The sequence below is a fragment of the Limanda limanda genome, chromosome 12 (genome assembly GCF_963576545.1).
Source record: "Limanda limanda chromosome 12, fLimLim1.1, whole genome shotgun sequence".
Classification (NCBI taxonomy): Eukaryota; Metazoa; Chordata; class Actinopteri; order Pleuronectiformes; family Pleuronectidae; genus Limanda; species Limanda limanda.
The window spans coordinates 10,791,331-10,810,727 of record NC_083647.1 but is presented as its reverse complement, the minus strand read 5'-3'; the positions used below and the strand labels follow the sequence as shown (position 1 = coordinate 10,810,727).

At 44.3% G+C, this 19,397-nt stretch overlaps 1 protein-coding gene across 1 annotated transcript in view; it reads right to left on the bottom strand.

Annotated features, from left to right (window-relative positions):
- The window catches only part of arid1b (AT-rich interactive domain 1B), a 182,545-nt gene that overhangs the window by 15,893 nt on the left and 147,255 nt on the right, over positions 1-19,397 (bottom strand). Inside the window, exons 9-13 of the mRNA XM_061082983.1 lie at positions 13,204-13,516; positions 5,691-5,788; positions 3,050-3,153; positions 1,131-1,331; positions 342-557 (exon numbers count right to left, since the gene is read on the bottom strand). Coding sequence (XP_060938966.1) covers positions 342-557; positions 1,131-1,331; positions 3,050-3,153; positions 5,691-5,788; positions 13,204-13,516 — 932 coding nt within the window. The remainder of the gene's footprint in view (positions 1-341; positions 558-1,130; positions 1,332-3,049; positions 3,154-5,690; positions 5,789-13,203; positions 13,517-19,397) is intronic.

Here is a 19,397-nt window from a genome sequence, read left to right as displayed (position 1 = left end):
CACATAAAGCTTAACATGTTTTCTATGTGCTTTTTTTAATCACACAGATTTTGACAGCCATGGAGTTTTGCTCAGAGCTTGTGTGTTGTGACATTTTCTGGAACACACTGTAGGTTCTCCCAGATATATTTCATGAATCTCATTCTCTCGAGCATCTCCTAACATTTACAAGCTCGCCATATGCCATGCTGCCGGAGTGCATATGCTGTAGAATACTGAGTAGCAAATGCAAATGATTTGGGTGGAAGGACTTTATTGAATGTGACTTTATGTTCAGCTAAAAACACTTAAATTCATATCTGTTATCTCCATCATCTTTAAGCACGTCGCCTATACGTTACCATGGCGAGGCCTCCTATCTCACGGACAGCCAAGTAGAGCTTCCACAGGTCCACAGGCTTCTTTCCCACAGCGGGCAGCTGGGAGACGGCCGTGCCCCGCTCCTCCATGAAGGTCAGGTATCGTTCCACCCAGCCCCGCCTCTCTGGCTCCACCCCCAGCTCAAAAAGGCGCGAGATTCGCTGCCCACTGAGGGAGGAGGCGGTAGGGTTGGCTTTCTAAGAAGGGACAGAGAGGAAATAAGGAAAGGAGAAAAACTTTGATGAAAAAATGTTGTAATGTAAGCACAAGATGTAACAATTACATAAGTTTACATGTGCTGATTAGATGCATTCACACACACTGTATTCTATATATATATAGTCTATTATACGGTTATTAGTTTTCTTTGCTGTATCCTATTGCTTCATTCTATATTTACACATTCTGATGTAGGATGCTGTGGATTGAGTGACCAAGCAAAAATATACACTTCTTTAGATCATTTTCCACAGTCTTCCACTGTTTTTTATTATAAGTTAATTTACTGCACATTCATATCCTCACGTTTGAACTGGTGGACATAGTTTCATCCCACTAACAACCTCTGGCTTCAGCCCAGGTTTCTAAAGAGTTGTGTGGTCTAACAACTAGCTTTTGATCAAGTAATTACACAATAATCCTCTAGTCACACACAAATTCATCAAACTAAGTGGTTATTGTCCTTGGTTTGGTCTTTGTGTCTAAATATCAATGTAAATCCAGATCTTTTGTCACACATCCAACCAACAGTGTCTCGGTCTCGTTCTTACGGGGCTAGAAGGGGTCTTGAGTGGCCATGGTGGGCTGCTGATGCTGTCGCTGTCGTCCCCGTGGTAGGAGGACAAGCTGGCCGGGCTGGGTGAGAGGGGGGAGGGCACGGGCAAGGCGCCTCCTGGTGTCGCTGGCTGGGACACACACTGCTGGGAGCTGCTGCTGCTGCTGCTGTTGTTGTTGCTGTAGCCGTCCTGTAGCTGGTGAAGAGAGAGATAGACGGAGAGAGAGAGACAGAGAAGAAGAGAGCCAAGGACTTTAATTATCTTTGGACAAAAACCTTATTCTCTGTTCAGTTTCTTCATCCACTTCCTCAGTATCAGTTTGACACAATGTTGTGTTCAGTACTGAGACAGCAACCTCAAATAACTTGTGTGTGTGTGTGTGTCTGGTCATAGGACTGTTTATGGAAACTACATCAAATATTCAAGTATTTAATTAGATATTTGAGGAGGTTCCAATGTTGAGTATTTCCATGTTAAGATTTTGACATCTGCACAATTTTTTTCACTATTTGAGAACATCATTTTATAAAACCAGCTTAAAAAAGCATGGCTTTAAACACTTTTAATATCCTTGTATAAAGTTATAAACAACTCGTGTGAACCTGCTCACATCTTGAAGTGCGAGATATAAGCATCATTAAGCAATTTACTATGTTTAAATGACAATTTGTAATTTGGGCCACGCTGGGTTTCGAAATCAAAACAATAATTAAACCTAGTTTGATTACGAAGGAGCTTGGGATCATGGGAGCTGTTGTTGTCTCCACCATTGTAAATGAAAATCTACCTGATTTCTCTGGGTTTTAACATTGTTTGGAACATTTTGAGTAATGTCAGAACATGAGTCAACAAAATATATACCATTATAATTAAGAATTGTTCCATATTACAGCTTTAAGTTACATTTTAACGTTGAAAATGCAAAGCAGTATTGCAACACAGTTGATGCAAACAGTGTGTGTGTGTGTGAGAGTGAAAGAGACTGAGACAGCCTGACAAGAGCTTCTGGTCTGTGTACAGAATGCTCATGTCAGCAAAACCTTATCTTTCCCTCCCTCTCCCTGTCTCTAACCCCCCCCCCCCCCCAACTCTCTCTCTCCATCTCTCCCTCTCTCTTGGCAGACAGATCATCTCTTTTGGGAGCACTGGGGGTCTTTCTGGCTGCTCTGACTGCCTTAAATAATTCAAAAGGCCCTACTACCCTAATCAGCAAAAGAAAAGACAGGGATTTGGAGTGAAACGACGTGTAGTGGATGTGATGGAGGTGTAAGCGTGTGTGTGTGTGTGTTTGTGCGCGTGCATGTGTGTGTCTATGTTGGAGAGAGGTTGTTAAACAAAGACAAGGGGAGGGAGTAAAAAAGAGCAAAGAGCAGAGTTCTGTTGTTGCTGAGCTGAGCCAAGCCGAGCAGCAATTGTGGGGCAAAATGAGAAGTCAGCATTGTGAATTGAGACGTACGTGTGTGTGTGTGTGTGTGTGTGCGTGTTGAGACACTGAGAAAGTAGTGTTTGTGAGGAAGTGGAAAGGCCAGAGTGCAGCTTTCTGTGTTTATGTTCATGTGCCTGTGTGTGTTTGTGTGTGTGTATGCACAGCATTTCGGTGTTGTGTTTAAATGTGTGTATGTACATGTGTACTGCGGATGCCGAGCCCTCTCTTTCTCTCTTTTATTTTTTTACAACTTGGGCTGCCAAGACATCAACGAGTAGAGAGAGAGCTTGGGGCAAAAACAAAGAGATGAAACATTAGGAATGGTAAATTAAATATGTGATCATTAAATATGGTGGGAAAACAACAGAGATCAGCCCACTGTGCTGAGGCAGCAAATGCTGATCAGATTTGGTCTGCTTCATTAGGGGATGAGGAGAAAAAAAGAAAGAAAGAACACAAAGAGAGGGTAAGAGGGAGGAGGTCAAACCTTTGGTTTGTGAGGCTCGTTGACGGGACCTGTGTCATCTTTCACGTCCGCTTTGGGTTTCCCATCCGGGCTCATCATTCCGTCTCCTGACATCGCCAAGGCTCCTTCACCAAGAATGAGTAAACAGTTACAAGGAGATGATTGTACTAAACTTTTCACAAATGCTAACATGCAATTTAACTATTTCGCTGTAACAAAACTATCTCATATAAACCAAATATTTTTAGTTAAAAACAAATTCACAATAGGTGTTCTTTCACCACAGTGGAACGAAGGGACCAACTTTGCATGTTTTCACAGTATGGTCGATTCAACATGTTCTCAACATTCTTTTAAATGAGCGGTGCCTTCTTTGTGTGCAGTGAAGGCTACTGGATAATGGTTCGTATAATGTCATAGACAAAGTCAGACATTGTGAAATGGTTGAATGTCTTTCTGCAGCTGAAATATTACATTCTTTCTTTCGGTTCTTCTCAAGGCCCGTCTAGAGCCTGCAAAGGGAAGATACTGAAAGGGACATATGAAAAGACTGCTGCTTAAGGAAAGACAGAGAAAGAGAATGAGATAAGACCTACACTAAAAAAGCAAGCCAGTGCTCTCTTCTCGCTGGCTGCACATCCTTGGCTTGGGAGAAATCATACATGTTCGCACATATTCAAAAGTGGCGACAGAATGGGAAGGTTAGCATTCAAGAGACGCTGGCTGACAGGGAGACTTGCTTCTGTTTTCAAAGACGTTTGTGTGCCTTCATGAGGTTTCTAATTCAAGAAGAGTTAAGATCTTTAAGAATAATTTTAATAGAGCCAGGCTGCATATTTCTCATGAACAGAAAGAAGGGGGTCCTTGGATACAAGGCTCTCCTCTTTATTCCTCCCTTGTGCTGCTGCACAGTGGGACAATTAATGGCTTTTTACCCGTGCCCAGGGGCAAACCAGATGAGTTAGGAGGAACCTTGGCGTTCTAATTTCTTTGAAGTTTTCCCAATGTCACGCATTCGGATATTTGGTTTTAAATAAAAGGTGCATTTCATTTTTGTAACTACTTTTTGTGCTACTCCGAGGTGCATTTAGCAACAAGCAACAAGGTGAAGGGCTGAGAGAAAGAGCTATGCACCACATTCATCTTTGCTCACTGGAGCGCCAGCACTACAGACAAAGTAACAGCACCGAGAAAGTAACTGGTGTCAGAGAGAACTCTTCATTTCTTGCCCTTTCACTGACATCTGCCCCCCCTCTCTGTTTCTCTGTCTCTGAATGGAAATTATTTGGAGCTGCTTTTGCTATATATTCAATATACCATTATACTGTCTAAAATGAACCCGGAGGACCGTGATTGCTTATTCAACAGGATCTTCTCTATTCAAAATCGACATTTACTCAGTCACAGCCTCTGTTTATACATAGCTGTTGATGTGGCTGTAGGAGGCTGACAGCTTCTATCTATGGGGTCAAGTTAAACGGAAATAATTTAACCTCCATTTCTCCATTGTCTGGTGTGTGCTTTCCAAATATTCAAGCGCTTCCAATTGTGAAATTTCTTTGGCCATTGTCTTGATTGTGTCCTAGTGTCTTATTTTGTGAACTTGTGATTATTTGTTTGGAATTGTGTTTCTGTTATGGATCTTATAAAAATAAAAAAAATTTCTTTTGTATGGACCTTTTATGTCACGGACTTATAATCTTCCTGTATCTTGGTAACCTCTATAAACAGGTTGTTCATGTCAATATGCAGAATCTGTAGGTGAGGGACAAGATTTCAGGTCAGAAACCATCTTGTTGCTGTTTTTAGGTTGACCAAGTGACGGAACACATGGAATGGGATGAAACAGCTTTCATTCATTTTAACACCTACAAAAAGTACCACTGTTTGTGTTTTGTGTGGAGAAATGTTTGACAGGTCTTATAAAAAAAACTAGTCAGTCTGTAAACAGTGTACGGAGAACTGAAGATGGATTGTATGTGTTTAAATATTGCAATAATCTGAAAAATGTATTCCCAATAGGGAAAATGCATATGAACGTCATCTCAACTCGGAACAAAAACTTGGCAAGTCTGCAAGCGACTTCACAACTCAGGAAATTGGAACTTCCGAGGAGCATGTGAACACACAGTTTGTCTTCCCCTGGATATCCGCTGTCGACACTGGAAGCCCCAAAATATTGGCTGTGGACCCAGGGGCTAATTTGTCTTGACAGAATAGCCGTGATTGCACTTTGAGTGTTTTTCCATGTGTGTACTTCTCACTTTACTCTCTGTCTTTGTCTTATTTCCCTTCCCTTATTAGTTTCACCTCCGTCTTGTTTACTCATGTGTTTAATCCCCATGTTTCCCCTTCCTATTGCCAGTACATCTTCCCCTCTCAGTGTTCCTGATGTGATCTTTATGAGTTTAGGATCAAGCAGTGTTTTTCTTCCTTTCAGCCTTTGTGTTTTTTGGATCAGACAATTTATTGGAACTTTCCTCGTTTATAGTCTGCATTTGGGACCACAGCTGTTGTCAGCGTTACAGATTTATATTGTATTAACTGTGCCCAATTTGCATATTTCAAAAGAAATATACCCTTGCACAATAAAAGCCATGAAAGGGAGTTGGCATGCGCTAAAAACCTGAAGGCGGCATGTAGGCTGGACCTTGTGCGTTACCCATAGCTGAGCTGTTGTTGCTTGCTGGCTGGCTGTAGGGGACGGTGGTGGCCATAGTGCTTGCCTGGCTGATGCCGGGGCCTGGATAGCTGCCTTGCCTACCACACAGAGAGGAGAAAGAGGGAAGTGGATATGGAAGAGATGATTTATGTTTAGTTCCATAATGTGATGGCAGGCTGTTGAGACATAAGTGTGTAACAAGGAACACTGCAGAAGAACAGAAGTCAAAACCGTATGGCGTGTGTATCTGAAAGTCACAATGAAAAGCAACATACAGCAAACAGCTCTTCCAAAAGATTGATGATTTCGTGCAGCATTAGAAAAAAACAAAAAACTCATCTATCCTCCCTTCTTTTCTCTCCCCTTCCACGAATCTGCCCTTCCCTCCCCCACTCCCCCCCCCCCCCCCTGCCTCCCTCTCCTGCTCCCACAAGTCATAATTTAACTAATTAAGGTGTGCTTTTGGAGAGGATCATGTTATTTGTTACCATGGTGACAGGAGAAATCAATCCCGCTCAATCTCTCTCCCTCAGCCTCCCCCCTCTCTCTCAGGCAGCTCATCACATGGTGATGCAAGTGACATCAGAGGGGCTTATCTGCAACCTGCTGAATGCTAGCCATTCGTGTGTGTGTGTGTGTGTGTGTGTGTGAGTGTGTGATTGAAGGCAGAGTCTATCGTTGCATGCCATGCAGGCCAAAGCCTGTGACATGGAGGCTGAAAGGGAACACCATGTTGGGAACAATTTGGTCTATCTCCTGCTGACTCAAGATTATTTCCTGGACAACCACATAAAAAAGAGGGGAGACAGATGGAGAGAAAAGACACAGAGATGAACAGAGGGAGAAAGAGAGGCCTAAAAGATCAAGAGAATAAGTGAAAGCAGGTGGAAGCCTGAGACAGCAGGATGAAAAGAGGAGAGGAGAGGAAATGAGGACGACAGCTGAGGACGACAGCTGAGGACGTCAAATAGGAGTAAGGGTGAATGTAAAGGAAGGAAAGGATGGAATGAGAGCTGGAAGGAAGGAAGGATGGAAGAGTATCTGGCACAAATTGCAGCACAGTTTTATGTGGATGAAAAGAAAAATACTATGCGGATTTATGTCAGTCAATTCCCTCCTAACTGGCACCTTTCTCTCGTTCACACACTCAAAGACACAAATTATAATACCTCATGTTGGAACCGATACACATAGCCTAAGAGGAGGGATCGGCTTGGTAAACCTTCCCATAATCTCATCTCACAGATGTAATTAGTCATAGAGCACGGCTGATGATACATATGTAATCCCTCTATGGGGGCCGAGGTGCACAGGGGAGCTCCATGGCAAGGAAACAAGCTCGCACCAAATCCACACTTATCTGGCCCCATTTCCCTATAATGAGGGAAAGTATAGACTCCTTCATTTGCTGCCTACATGTTCCCTAAAAAGCTCTGAGTGAGTCAAGACACAGAAATAAATTTACCTTGTAATCGCTGCACATTCTCTCGCGAGCAGAAATGTGTTCTGCATGCAAACGCCACACAAAAAGACAGAAACGATAAGCCGGCAAGGAAAAATAAGTTTAGAGATGCCACATGCCTGTGGAGCTCATTTATCCATCCATAATGTAAAAACACCCCTCACCCACCTTTAGGAATATAAGCACAAGCTCTCGTGTGAATAGTGAAACATCCAAATCAACAACAACAACAGTGGTTGGAGGTTTTCGACTGTGGCACTCTCCCATTATGACTAATTCATGTCATAAAAAAGCCCATTAGAAAGCACTTGATGGAGGCACTGCACAGCGTTTAATCACACTTAATATATGCATGTGCCGCTATCAGGGGAAGAAAAAAAAAAAAAACGGCACAGCACATTCATCTTGCTCTCAGGCACCTTTGTGCTGGGGAAGAAAAAAACATCCTGTTGCAGCAGAGAGGGAGAGAAAGAGTGAGTGAAGGGAAGGAGAGAGAGAAAGCGAGGGAAAGACGAGGAGGGATGGAAACAGAGGGAGTGGAGGCCTTGGAAGAATGGACAGAAACATAGAGGGAGGGAAACTATAGGGCCTGAGAAGCCAGAGTAGGGTTTGCATGGGTCCCTGGCGGACCGGCTGGGGGTGGGGGTAGTTTCAGCTCAGAGCCCCAGAGCTAGGTAATCGCTGTTCCATGAGAATAAGCTGACAACACACACACACACACACACACACACACACACACGCACGCACACGCACAAACTACCCAAACAACATCAGGCCAGGTTTCTTTCAGTTTGCTGTCTCGGTGTGGCTTGAGGAGAAAGTGGGGGCTGGAAAACTCTCACCCGAGTTTTCTTGAAAAGTTACAGAATTTTGACACAGCATTACATACACAGACAGAGAGACAGACAGACAGACACGACATATATAATGAAAAGCAGAAAAGCCATCATCGCACACCTTGGAAATGCATTAATTAAACACACTGTAGTCACACACTTCAAAAAGAAAACTATTGTTCATACACACCCTTGTTTTATTCCCTAATCCTAAACACACACACACGCACACACACACAACCATCTCTCTCCTCTTGTTATTCAGTCCACATGTGTGAAGGGCATCAGAGAAGGCCACTATCACACCGTGGGCAGAGTGTGTGTGTGTGTGTGCGCGTGTGTGTGTATGAGTGTGTCCTTGTGTTCATGCGCAGGGTGTGTGCTGTTGCCAAGGGGACGCCATGGTTACGAGGTGCCAGCCAACCAGCTGACGGTGTCTCTCTAGAAGTGGCAGCGTCTTTGTCCTTCATTCGCGGTGACAGGCCGCGCCGATGCCTCCCAGCGCTGCTAACTGGACGAGACAGCAGAAGTGCTGGGACTGCAGGAGTGTGTGATGGCTGAGCGGCCCTCCCTATCGATCCCTCGGCTGTGTGTGTGTGTGTGTGTGTGTGTGTGTGTGGGTAAGATTGTGGAGAAGAAAGTGAGGGAAAAAGAGAGAGGCTGCTGGATGGAAGGATGGAGTGGATCGGCTGGAGGCCATGAATTATATATGTACCCAATCTGTTCTCAGGGCAGCTTGGGCTCATAGCTCCTCCAAACTCCTGACTCAACTCAGCACACAGACAAACACATGCACAGACAGAGGGGAGACCAGAATAAGTCCTCCACAAAAAAATAAAAGGACAGCTTTTAACATATTAAATCCAGAGAAAAGCTACTCTTCTCACTCCCCTCCTTCTCAAACATCAAACAGCTCAGGATGGATGGAGGAGAAGCCATTTATTTTGCCCATCTAATGAAAGCAGAGCGCTCCGCAGCACTGCCAAGACTGCGAGCGACAAAGCGCCACAGGCAGCATCCTCCGTTCTTGACATTCAAGCGCTGCTCTTATTTATTTAGCAAATTTACTTACTAAGGAGGTCAGAAATGAATTATTTGGCAAGGATTTGCCTGGGAGCACTCTCCTCTCTTCTTCCCTCTTCCAACATTTTTCTCTCCTCAATTTCCCTTTGATTTACGGCTCTTTTTTTTCTTTCTCTGAGCTTTGCGCTTCTTCCACTAAGTGCTTATTTTTTCGACAGCGCCCGTTCCTATAGCTCCAGGAACTTTTTGTAGAGTGTCGCCGGCAGCGCTGGAAAGTCATTCGAAAAGCCAATTCTGTCCTCAGAAGCTGCTGCCAAGAAAAGCTTATACCTTTTAATACTTTCTGTTCTCTCCTCTTTCCCCCAAATTCCCCAACATCAATCCCCAAGCCCGTAACATATTTTCTACCACACCTTTCCCCAAAACAAACTTGTCCCTCCTCCACACTGACAGGCCTGACATTGTGTGTTTTATTTGAACATGTCAAAATTCATACGCTGCAGCTCGTCATCCTGGCAACTGGCAGCCTATAGTGTGTCCCCAACATGTCAACAAGCTGACACGAAACAGATTAACCTCATTTTCAGATCGACCAGAATTTGTGAAATAAGGTAAAAGTGCACAAACAAGTAACATATTGATGTTTTACTTTTTCAGAAGTAAACCAGAAGAAGAAGCATAAATTCCTAGATTTCCAAATGATCCTTCTGCTTTAACTTTGAGTAGAGTGACTGGATTATTTTCCCAGATTCCAAAACTCTGAAGGTCAACACTGTTTCCCCTCAACCACCAATCAAACTGATTACCAAATAAAAGCGAAACATTTGTTTCGGATTTCAGTTGGTTGGCGGAGGAGAAACTCTGAGAGGGCTTGAGGGAAAACACACTCACGCCTCACTTTATGAAGATTTAATCAGGACCCTCGCCTGCAGCCATGGGATACGAGAAGTGGCCCTCCTCTGTTCATTCGGCATTCTTTTCACTCAGGGTAATGAAGCCGAAGTGTGTCTACAAGTGTGTGAGGGTGTGTGTGAGTCAGGGGAGGATGGATATGGGGGATTAGAGGTGGAAATTTAGAGGGATTATTGGTGGGGAAAGAAGAGAAGGGAGGTGTTGAAGAAAAAAGAGGGAGAGAAGGAGTGAGCAGCCTGCTAGCCACTGATTTAGAAGGTCGTGAGTGGGCGTCCGTGGCAGTTCACACAGGGTTGATGCATCAAAGGGCGAAAACTAGACATGTGCTACGACTAACAACTTGTTTCGCAGACAGGGAGGAACTAGGTCTGAATGTTTCAGAATGTTGCGCTGAGATCTGGAGAGCAAACGGGGTAGTGGAGCCTTTAACTGCAGGTTTTTCGTAGGCCAATTTTCTCCTGATCTCCCTCAGATGTTCTAAAGTGGGATCTGAGGAAGAAAAACATAACAAGGCTGTGCTGGAGACAGCGGAGAACAAAAAGCAAATTGGGAGGAAGAAAGACAGAGGGAGATAAAACAGTCTGGGTAGGATAACAGAGCTGCACAGCGACGGAGAGGGCGATACAGTTGGGAGAGTTGGTAAAAAAGAGTGAAACAGGTGGGAGGAGAGAGAACAGAAGCAGAAGGGGAAGGGATGAAAGAGGTAAAATGAGCGACAGCAGACAAGAATAACAGTGAGGGTGAGACAAGCAGCAAAGAAACTGGAGTTTTCTGCAAAAGTGTTCATTGCAACAAAACATTTTGGCTCTTTTTTTCTGTTTAAACTAGTAAAAAATACTTTGTCAAATCTTCCATTTGTAAAATATGCTATTATCAATATCCTGAATAAAGAAGAAGGCAGAAGTTTGGTTCAGATTAGTGAAACCAATATTGTCAGCCAGCTGGCAGACTTTTCTTTTTTTATATACCTTCTAGTCATATATTAGTCTTCTGCTGATCTGAATATCCAGCGTCTGCTAGGTTTTTACTCCAGTGAATGTTATACTTTGAATAGAGACAGGAGCAGCCTGGAAGTTAACATGCACAATGTTACAAGACGAACTGAACTGGGTTGCTATTATTAAGTTATAAGCCTGTTTTTATTGGAAAGCTTCTTCACGTTCACCTATAACAATTTATTCAGCCACTAAGTGTGTGGAGTTGTCCACTAAAAGGGAGTTAACCCCACCCCCTGTGTGGAGTGTCAGTTTAACCCCACCACTTCTTTCTACACCAAACTACAAAACAACCCCCCTAATGGCTCATATTAACAGCAACTGCAACCAATACTGAAGAGAGAAAGACAAGAGAGACTTCCAGTAGAAAGTAATAAATAAAAAGCTGCTTTATGAAATGAAATGTGAAATGTGATCAACACTGATGATCCTAAACACAGCAGAGACCAGGAACCCACAGACACTTTCACAGTCGACAGTGAATCAATGTAAAGATGGAGAAATAGATGAAGACACAAAAATACACATTTTCGAGAAATTAAACAAGCAGAGAAAGTCTCCTCCTCCAGCGGCACCACGGTGAGAGTGACACCTCTGGCGTCATGGTGACTGTGAGTGGAGACTGACAGGCGGTCTGATTGGTCCCAGCAGTGAGGATCGTGTCGTGCCACTTCTTATTGACAGCGCAGCCATCTCTTAATAGCAGCGCCGCCCCCCCAAGATGCACCTTAATTAATCACGTATACTGTCAGCCGCCCCTCCGCGAAAAATGTAGACACAAAGCACACAGGAAGGTGTATGTGCTATTTTGTGGTTGCCATTACAGTGACTAACGCATGCCGAAGATGATAATGACTGCAGCGATGATGATGAAGGTGATGATGGCAATTACGACGACAACAGCGATGACTCTTCTTGTTTTGCTCGCAGAGGGGAGCGCATGAGAGATATCATGTTCACTTTCAGTTCTGCTGAGCCTGAAACATTCACACAAACATGTTCACTTATAAACAGCTGGTGTTAAAGATACAAACATGCATCATGAGGGTGGCAGACCTACCTATGGTGCTGTGAGTGTGAGGATGACAGGATGCATGGGTGATGAGATCTGAGTGGAGGTGAAGGTTGTGGACGGGTGGGGTGAGGGTGGGGTGCAGGCCAGTGGTTGGAGGTGGGTGGGGTCAGCTGCATCTGTGCCGGGGACCTTACATACGAGGGCCGCCTTCAGCAATCAACAAGAACCCCCCACGATAAAAAGAGAAACTTCATCTGTAACATCATCACTGGCTCACAGTCTGACTCATGCATCATCAGAAATGAACATTGACACATGTTAATCTGCCACCTCAGCCTGCTCCCACGATGCATCATCATCGAAAACCGCACACTGATTGGAGGAAGCGCAGAAAGCCACCCTCCCTCTCTGAAGGCGACCGTGTTTCCACAAGCTCCCCCCGGTAGGGTTCAGCAAAAGTTTACTGCCCACACAATCCCACAACGGCCCCAGCCTCCAACGCTACAAAGACTCACATATTCAAAGCTCCAACCCTGATGGAAAAATAATATCTCTTAACTCATATACCTTTATAGCATCAAAGGGCTCTGTATTTGTGTTGAGGTGCTTGGTGTCACCTCCATCTCTGGTGTGTTCACTGTTAAACCTGTGGTTCTCTTTTTCTTCTTTTTTATGTTTTGACAGTATTCAACCCATACAGTCTACTCACAAGCCAATATCTCTCTTTCTGCAACAAACTGCACTTGGTGTGTAGTGAGAGCTATCAAAATGTCGGGCACTTTATGAGATGTGTGAAAATAGGGATAGTTCTGCAAATGGCTCATAGAAGTGTGGAACCCCTGAGAACCGACTCACGCCAGCACATCTGAAAAGACTTTGAAAAAGGAGGAAAAAAAGAGACTAACTCTGTGGCACAGAAACTCTCTGTGGTGCTTTTGAGTGCACGTCCTCAGAGACAACCTGCAGCAGATAGTAAGTGATATCAGAACGAGATGCTTGCTGTCCCCTAATTTTAGCCTACCACTTTTACTAGGTGAAGTAAAAAAAAGCCTCAGTCCCACAAAATAATTTAGGCCATTTCCATTGGAATGGCACTGTTAAACAGTTCTTCATTCAAGATAACTTCTAGGACCAATTAGGTGCTCGAACAATTATTCATACAAAACTATACACAGAGATAAAAAGCCATTTAAACCAATTACAGAAATTATATCTAAAAAAACAATATTTCTTACATGAATCAGACCTCCTGTCATTGCTGTGCTCTTACCTGTTGTGTGTTGAGTTGGCAGATCCCAGCACCACAGCGGCTCCTGTCTCCTGAACCTTGCGGTTAGAGCTACCCAAAGACGGAGGACCCATCCCTGGCCCAGCTTGCTGAGGCATGCTGGGAGAGCTGGGAGCCATTGGCGGATAAACCCTATTCTGGTTGCTCGGGCCGTGGCTGCGTCCCACAGGTATGGGCTGGCCGGGACCCTGGCCGTGCATAGGGCTGGTAGCATTCATACCCAGGCTGTTGGGGCCGGGGCCGCTGTAGCTGGCACTGGCCGTCCCGCTGTAGTTAGAGGGACGGGGGTAGTTACCTGGAAAAAGACAACCAACGAATAAGCTGACAAATACTTAAAATCATTGAACATGTCAGTATTGCGCAAACAGTGTCAGTGAAAAGGTAAAACATGGGATGTTGTCACTTGAAACATTTTACCTCCCACATGAATTTGATCGATTGGTTGCAAGAATGACAGAAAGTGGCTGCTGTGAAATACTGTAGTTGCAGATTGGTGCCATGAATCATTTCATTTGAGGGAAATGGAGTGTTTATCAAGTGTGTGTCAGCGGATACACTTATACCTACAACAGTGACACATACAACAATTTCATCCATCAGGAAAATAATGCGCTGACAGATGAGGAATGAGGAATGCAAAGTGCTGAAGTAAATTCTGATTCACCACCTCTACAACCTCCCGTGGACACAGGAAGAAAAACTATATGGGCTGTGATCTGGTGACATTGCAGATTGCTGGATGGCCCTGGGAACAATTGCCAAGCTTAAGGCCGACTTTGTGAAACACTTGAGAGGAGCTCTAATCTGCAGTAAATGCTTTCTTGCTGGCCCGGAGTGCCACCAGGCCCCGATGCCAGGAGCTTTCCTAAGGCACACTTAAACCCCTTCATTTTGGCTCCAAAAGCCCGGCTCGCCTCCAACACCAACTGTAATAAGAGCTGAGAGAGAATCACCATGCTATCAAAAACAACATGTTCACCTTAAACACACCTACTGTACGTGTAAGTGCACCACACATCCACACATCCACACAAAGAGCCCATCACATTGTATTGCCTCTGCAGGCACTGGGCCTTTTCCACTGTGATATTCCCTCCCTGGGACAAATCCCCTGCAAAATAGAAATGGAAAATGTGGCATCCTCCATTGTGAAGGGGGCTATTTATTTTGATTTGATTAAGGGTGCTTTAGTTGGGCCTCACTGCATAATCCTCTGAGAATTTGTCTGGAAAAGGGGATCAAGTCCCTTTAAAACCTGAAGGCTTTTCCGCACGCTGAAACGAGGGAAAGTTGAATGACAATATTCCGCACCGGGTGGGGGTGGGATGGGATTCCGAAAAATGGAAATGGCTTCTCAGTGTCCTCGAGCTGCTTCGGTGAAGACACTTTCCACATGACATAAGCCTGCGAGTCCGACAGAGGGAGAGCGCAGGAGGAAGCGGCTCAGGGCGGTGGCGGAAAGAAGACAGGAAGACAGGCAGACAGAAGAATGGGAGGGGGGGGGGGGGGGGGAGACAAACTCCTGCCCCTCAACCCCCGAGATAGGATTTATATTGAATCAAAAATAAAAGTCTTTCCCATAAAAGTCAGCAGCTCCGGTTGAATTTGTCCAGAAATTGTGATGAAATCTACTGTGGGAGATGGGAAGAGAAGAAGAGGATTATTTCTGGGCAGGCTTTGGTGAGGCGGTGAGCTGAGTAAGGCTGACACCTGTCAAGGGTTTTGGGGCTATAACAGGGAAGCGTTCAGAAAGAAAGGGTGTCTGCTAACGAACACAGGAGGATACGTATGGTGTGCGTGTCCATCTGCTTGTCTTAGTAAATGCATAAATATTACGTCGTCGCAACCAGTGAAATGTACATTTCCATGTTTCTTGGGCGTACAGCGCTGTGGAGAATCCGGGGAGCGGTGGCTTGCAGCCTCCTTCCTCGATCGTGCTGCATGGACAGTTTGCTGCAGATGAACGAGGCCCCAGAGTCAATGACCCCTCTCAACCCTCTTTGGACAGCTGCTGAGCCCCCATGTCATGGCTGCCTGCCAAACATTCTCAGTGGCCTGGGTGGACACTTTGTGATTTTTGGCTCTTGTGACAGACTGAGGCTCCAGCACACCTCCCTGGGAGTTGTTTATATCACAAAGTCCCATTTGGACAGTCTGCATGTTTCCCCCTGTCTTCAGCAGACCGGCCAAAAGTTCCAACAAGTGGGAGTGAGAGTCTGGAAGGTTCCATGTGACTGGTTTCGGCTGTACTGGGGGAGCAGATGAGAAGCCAAATCCAAAAGAATTGTGTTCAATAAAGTATCATTAAGAGACGCAGCACTGAGAGAACTTATCAGTGAGGATACACTACAATTCGAAATGTTCTAGTAGTGGGCTGCATTTGCCTTGGCTGACAAAGGAAAGACAGAGTAGCTGTGGGACTGGGTTAATGCTAAGCTTTCCTGTGAGAGTCCCGCTCTGTCCTGACAAGACTGATTCACTTCCTGAAGGATTGGTGCTGCGCCAGAGCACTTCTTCAAGGACAGATAGCGCACTAACCCGCTTTTAAAAGTGACTGACAGAAATTAAATGTGTCATTCATGGTTTCTAAAGCTGTGAAAGAGCCATTCAGATTACATTAGACACTGGATCACTGCAGAGGTCAAAGACAAAATGCAGATGACTATAGATAAGATAAGATACAATTGCATATATTAAATTATACTAAAGGTGCTGATCCAGGCCTCATATTGGCAGAATCCATTGCATGACGTATTGTTTTTTATTTAATAAAAAAAACATAAGGATACCACGATTTACAGAGCTGAATTGATAATATGAATTCTTATAACAGAGTATGAGTTGTGAACAGGTGGTGGCATCAACCCAACTTTATTCATGATTTATTTTCTCTATTGTGTTAACTCTTAGAAAAAACACAGTGTAAGTAAGAACGCTTCTCATCTTTCTCTGGAAACCAATCAAGGAGGGACAAAAGCAAAGGAGGACATGGAGGATGTAATTTCTTATTTGTCCCATCTTCGCGTCCTTGTGGGTCAGTCTTGGTTTCCTGACTGATTCTAAGGCGCTAGGTGCCTTTGGGGAGTCTTGGCGGTATTTATAGCGCAATGGAGGGGAGGAGAAGGAGAGCTCATGGTGCTTCGCTCACAATTTCATGGAAATTCCCGGCACGGTCACGCATTCGGCAAACGCTATATATCGTACGGCAGGTTTAATCCCTGCATTCCCGCGGGAGAGCTGGAGTGTGACCGAGCAGATTACCGTCTACTGCTTCCTCAGCAGAGTGGACCGTCCAATGCTAACAGCCGCGGCAGTCATTTTCCCGGCTACGGTGGAGTAAGGTATAAGGGTACAGCGACGCAGCCTCCGGATCTGTGAACTCCATCAATAAGGAGTGGAACGCAGATTACATGGCTGCCTGCTTGAGCTCCCAAGGACAGAAGCGCAGGCAGGGTGTCCATGTCCGTGTGCGGACATACACAAATAAAACAAATGAATAACAGCATTTTTTGTATCTGTTACTTTTTCTGTGGATGTGGTAGGGGTTCGGGTTAGGGGAAGATTGTAGGGGTCAGGGTTTCCCCCAGTGCTGTATAGGCCTGGCGGGCCGCCAGGCCTTACTCCCCCCCCCGCCAGGCTAAGCGTCGCATGTTTTTTTTATTTAAAAAAAAAAAAAAAAAGTCCGTCACTCGCGCACATCAACAACACTTCACTTCCTCATTGAGCCCCGATCCCCAAGCAACCATCCTATTGGTCCAAACAGTCACATGTCCCACCCAGACGCCTTCACTGACCCTCGGACATCAGAACGCTCCTTCAACACAGTGTTTTACTGAACATACGTTGCCTTCACTGACCCTCAGACATCAGAACGCTCCTTCAACACAGTGTTTTACTGAACATAAGTCAAAACCGAACATAAACATAAACCTAGTCCGTTACACGATTAGGCTGCAGCTATTTGGTTTTATTTATTTAAAAATAGGGTACTTCTCATACATTTTCCACAAATATGAGGAGGACTCAAATAGCCCTACAAAGTTCTGTGTTTAATTTGTTTCAAAGTAGGCCGACACTTGCCTGTGTATTTTGTTTGTTTGTTATTTTGTTGCTTGTCTGTTTGAGTAGCTGGCTGAAAGCAAAGAAGTAGTACGCTTATCTTTTATTGGTAACCAAACTGTTACGGTTCATTGTTTCTGAAATAAGAGGCCTGACTGCTATGTTCACAGCAAACTTGAATTTTTTTTAATATTAAGTAGGGCTGCCACTAACGACTATTTTTCTATCAATTAATCTGACGACTATTTTATCGATTCGTCGATTAATCTAAACGATTAATTTTCCTCCAAAAAATCAAATTGACCATTTCAATTCAGTTAATTTTATTTTGATAACAACAAACTGTATGTCACCATATAATGCAGCACAAAACAAAATGTAAACAAAGGCTCAAATATTAAAGTGCAAAACTGTAGGTTTAAACTAGCAACTCCAACGTGATAAAAATAAATAAAAAAGAGGGCTTATAAGTTAAGTCAGCAGTGCAACTCAAAAAGATATCAAAGTTTCTATTTAACCCCTTATCAAAATAAAAAAGTTAGGTGTGCATATTAAACAAAGTGCAACATGTTTAGAGTATAAGAAACAATGGTGTCCAGCTCAAAATCCGACTCAACAACCCCCCCCCCCCTCGGGTGCCTTCTAGCAGCCCTACCACCAGGCTTAGCAAGTTTTCTGGGGGAAACCCTGGGGGTGTAGTGTGTCAACAAGGAGAAAAAAACTGTTACTTCTGTTCCACAATAAGGGTTTCACAGACAGTTGACTATTAAAACCAAAAGTCGACACTGTATCATCATAGACAAGTCATTCAGCATTGGGTTTGGCACAGTATTGAAGCAGTAGCTGTGGCATCTACAGCAAATAAGAAGCAGGGGGAGTGTTGTTAATGACAATTCATAGTTTTCATGTCTGATTTTAACACTGCAGTGTGGGTGCTAAAGCAACAGACATGCTGCAAGAGCTGGAAGGAAACGTGGCCACATCGTCACCGTCAGCTGCAGTATGTGTAAGGCTGCCCTAGAGTACAAAAACATCCCAGCACCATGCTTTACCATCTACAGGAGGAAAGTAAACGGAGAGAAGCGACAACAGGGAGGACAAGAAATGCAGACGACAATCAGTGATTTCTCTAAACGTCCTGTCACTGAACATTGACAAGGGTCAGAAAAATACTCCCATGATTAATTGACTGGTCAATTTCTTATTGGAAAAAGTTAACAACTACTCCTATCCTATCCAACGTGTGCCTTATGACTGCATACTATGTCGTACTGTGTACTATGTTTTGAGTACTTTATTATGTTGCGTAATTATATCTTCTGTTTTTGCATACTTGTATGTTCTGTATATTTATACGTTTACACCCGGGATCAGAGAGAAACAGCATTTCAATCCCGTCCGTGTCCTCTACATATGGCAGGATTGACAATAAAGTTGACTTTGATTACCTAATTGATTTCAGTCAACATTCTAAACCATGGCTGCTATGTATCAATACCAATCTCCTCAATGTTTTCCTTCTAACAGAACTTGATGTGTCATATATATTAAGTAAAACATTATTTTACTTAAAACTTAATTTAAAAAGTTTCTAAGCACCTGTTTGGAATCAAGTCTGTCAGTAATGTCAGTAAAGGTCCTTTGGCTGTGTACAGTTTCTAAATCCCAGTAAAATTCTGCAGTAGACATGACTTACTAGGACATTTTTTCCCCGCATCGCTGCTTGCCTGAGGCCCCCACATCCTCTCTCAGCCACCTCAGCACCTTCCCCGGCAGGGTGTCTGAGCCTAGGCAGAGCCAGGCTCTGCCTTGGGGGCTGCCGAGCTCCACACACTGTCAATGTCCAACATAAAAAACTCCATTCCTTCCCTCCTTCCCCCAGACACCGGCTCTTGAGTCATGTTTTTTTTTTTTCTGGCCCGAATTACACGTCGGCTGCGGCAAGGCACCAAGACCTAAAAGTGCTGTCTGAAGCATGGTCATTACCAGCGGAGTGCTTAACCCCTCTGGGGGACTGTGCGATGGGTGGGAGAGAGAGCAGAGCCGAAACAGTCTCTAAATCTCTTTCCTGTAATGGCATGATATCCTCCTCCTCCTCCTCTGTCTGTCTTACGTCC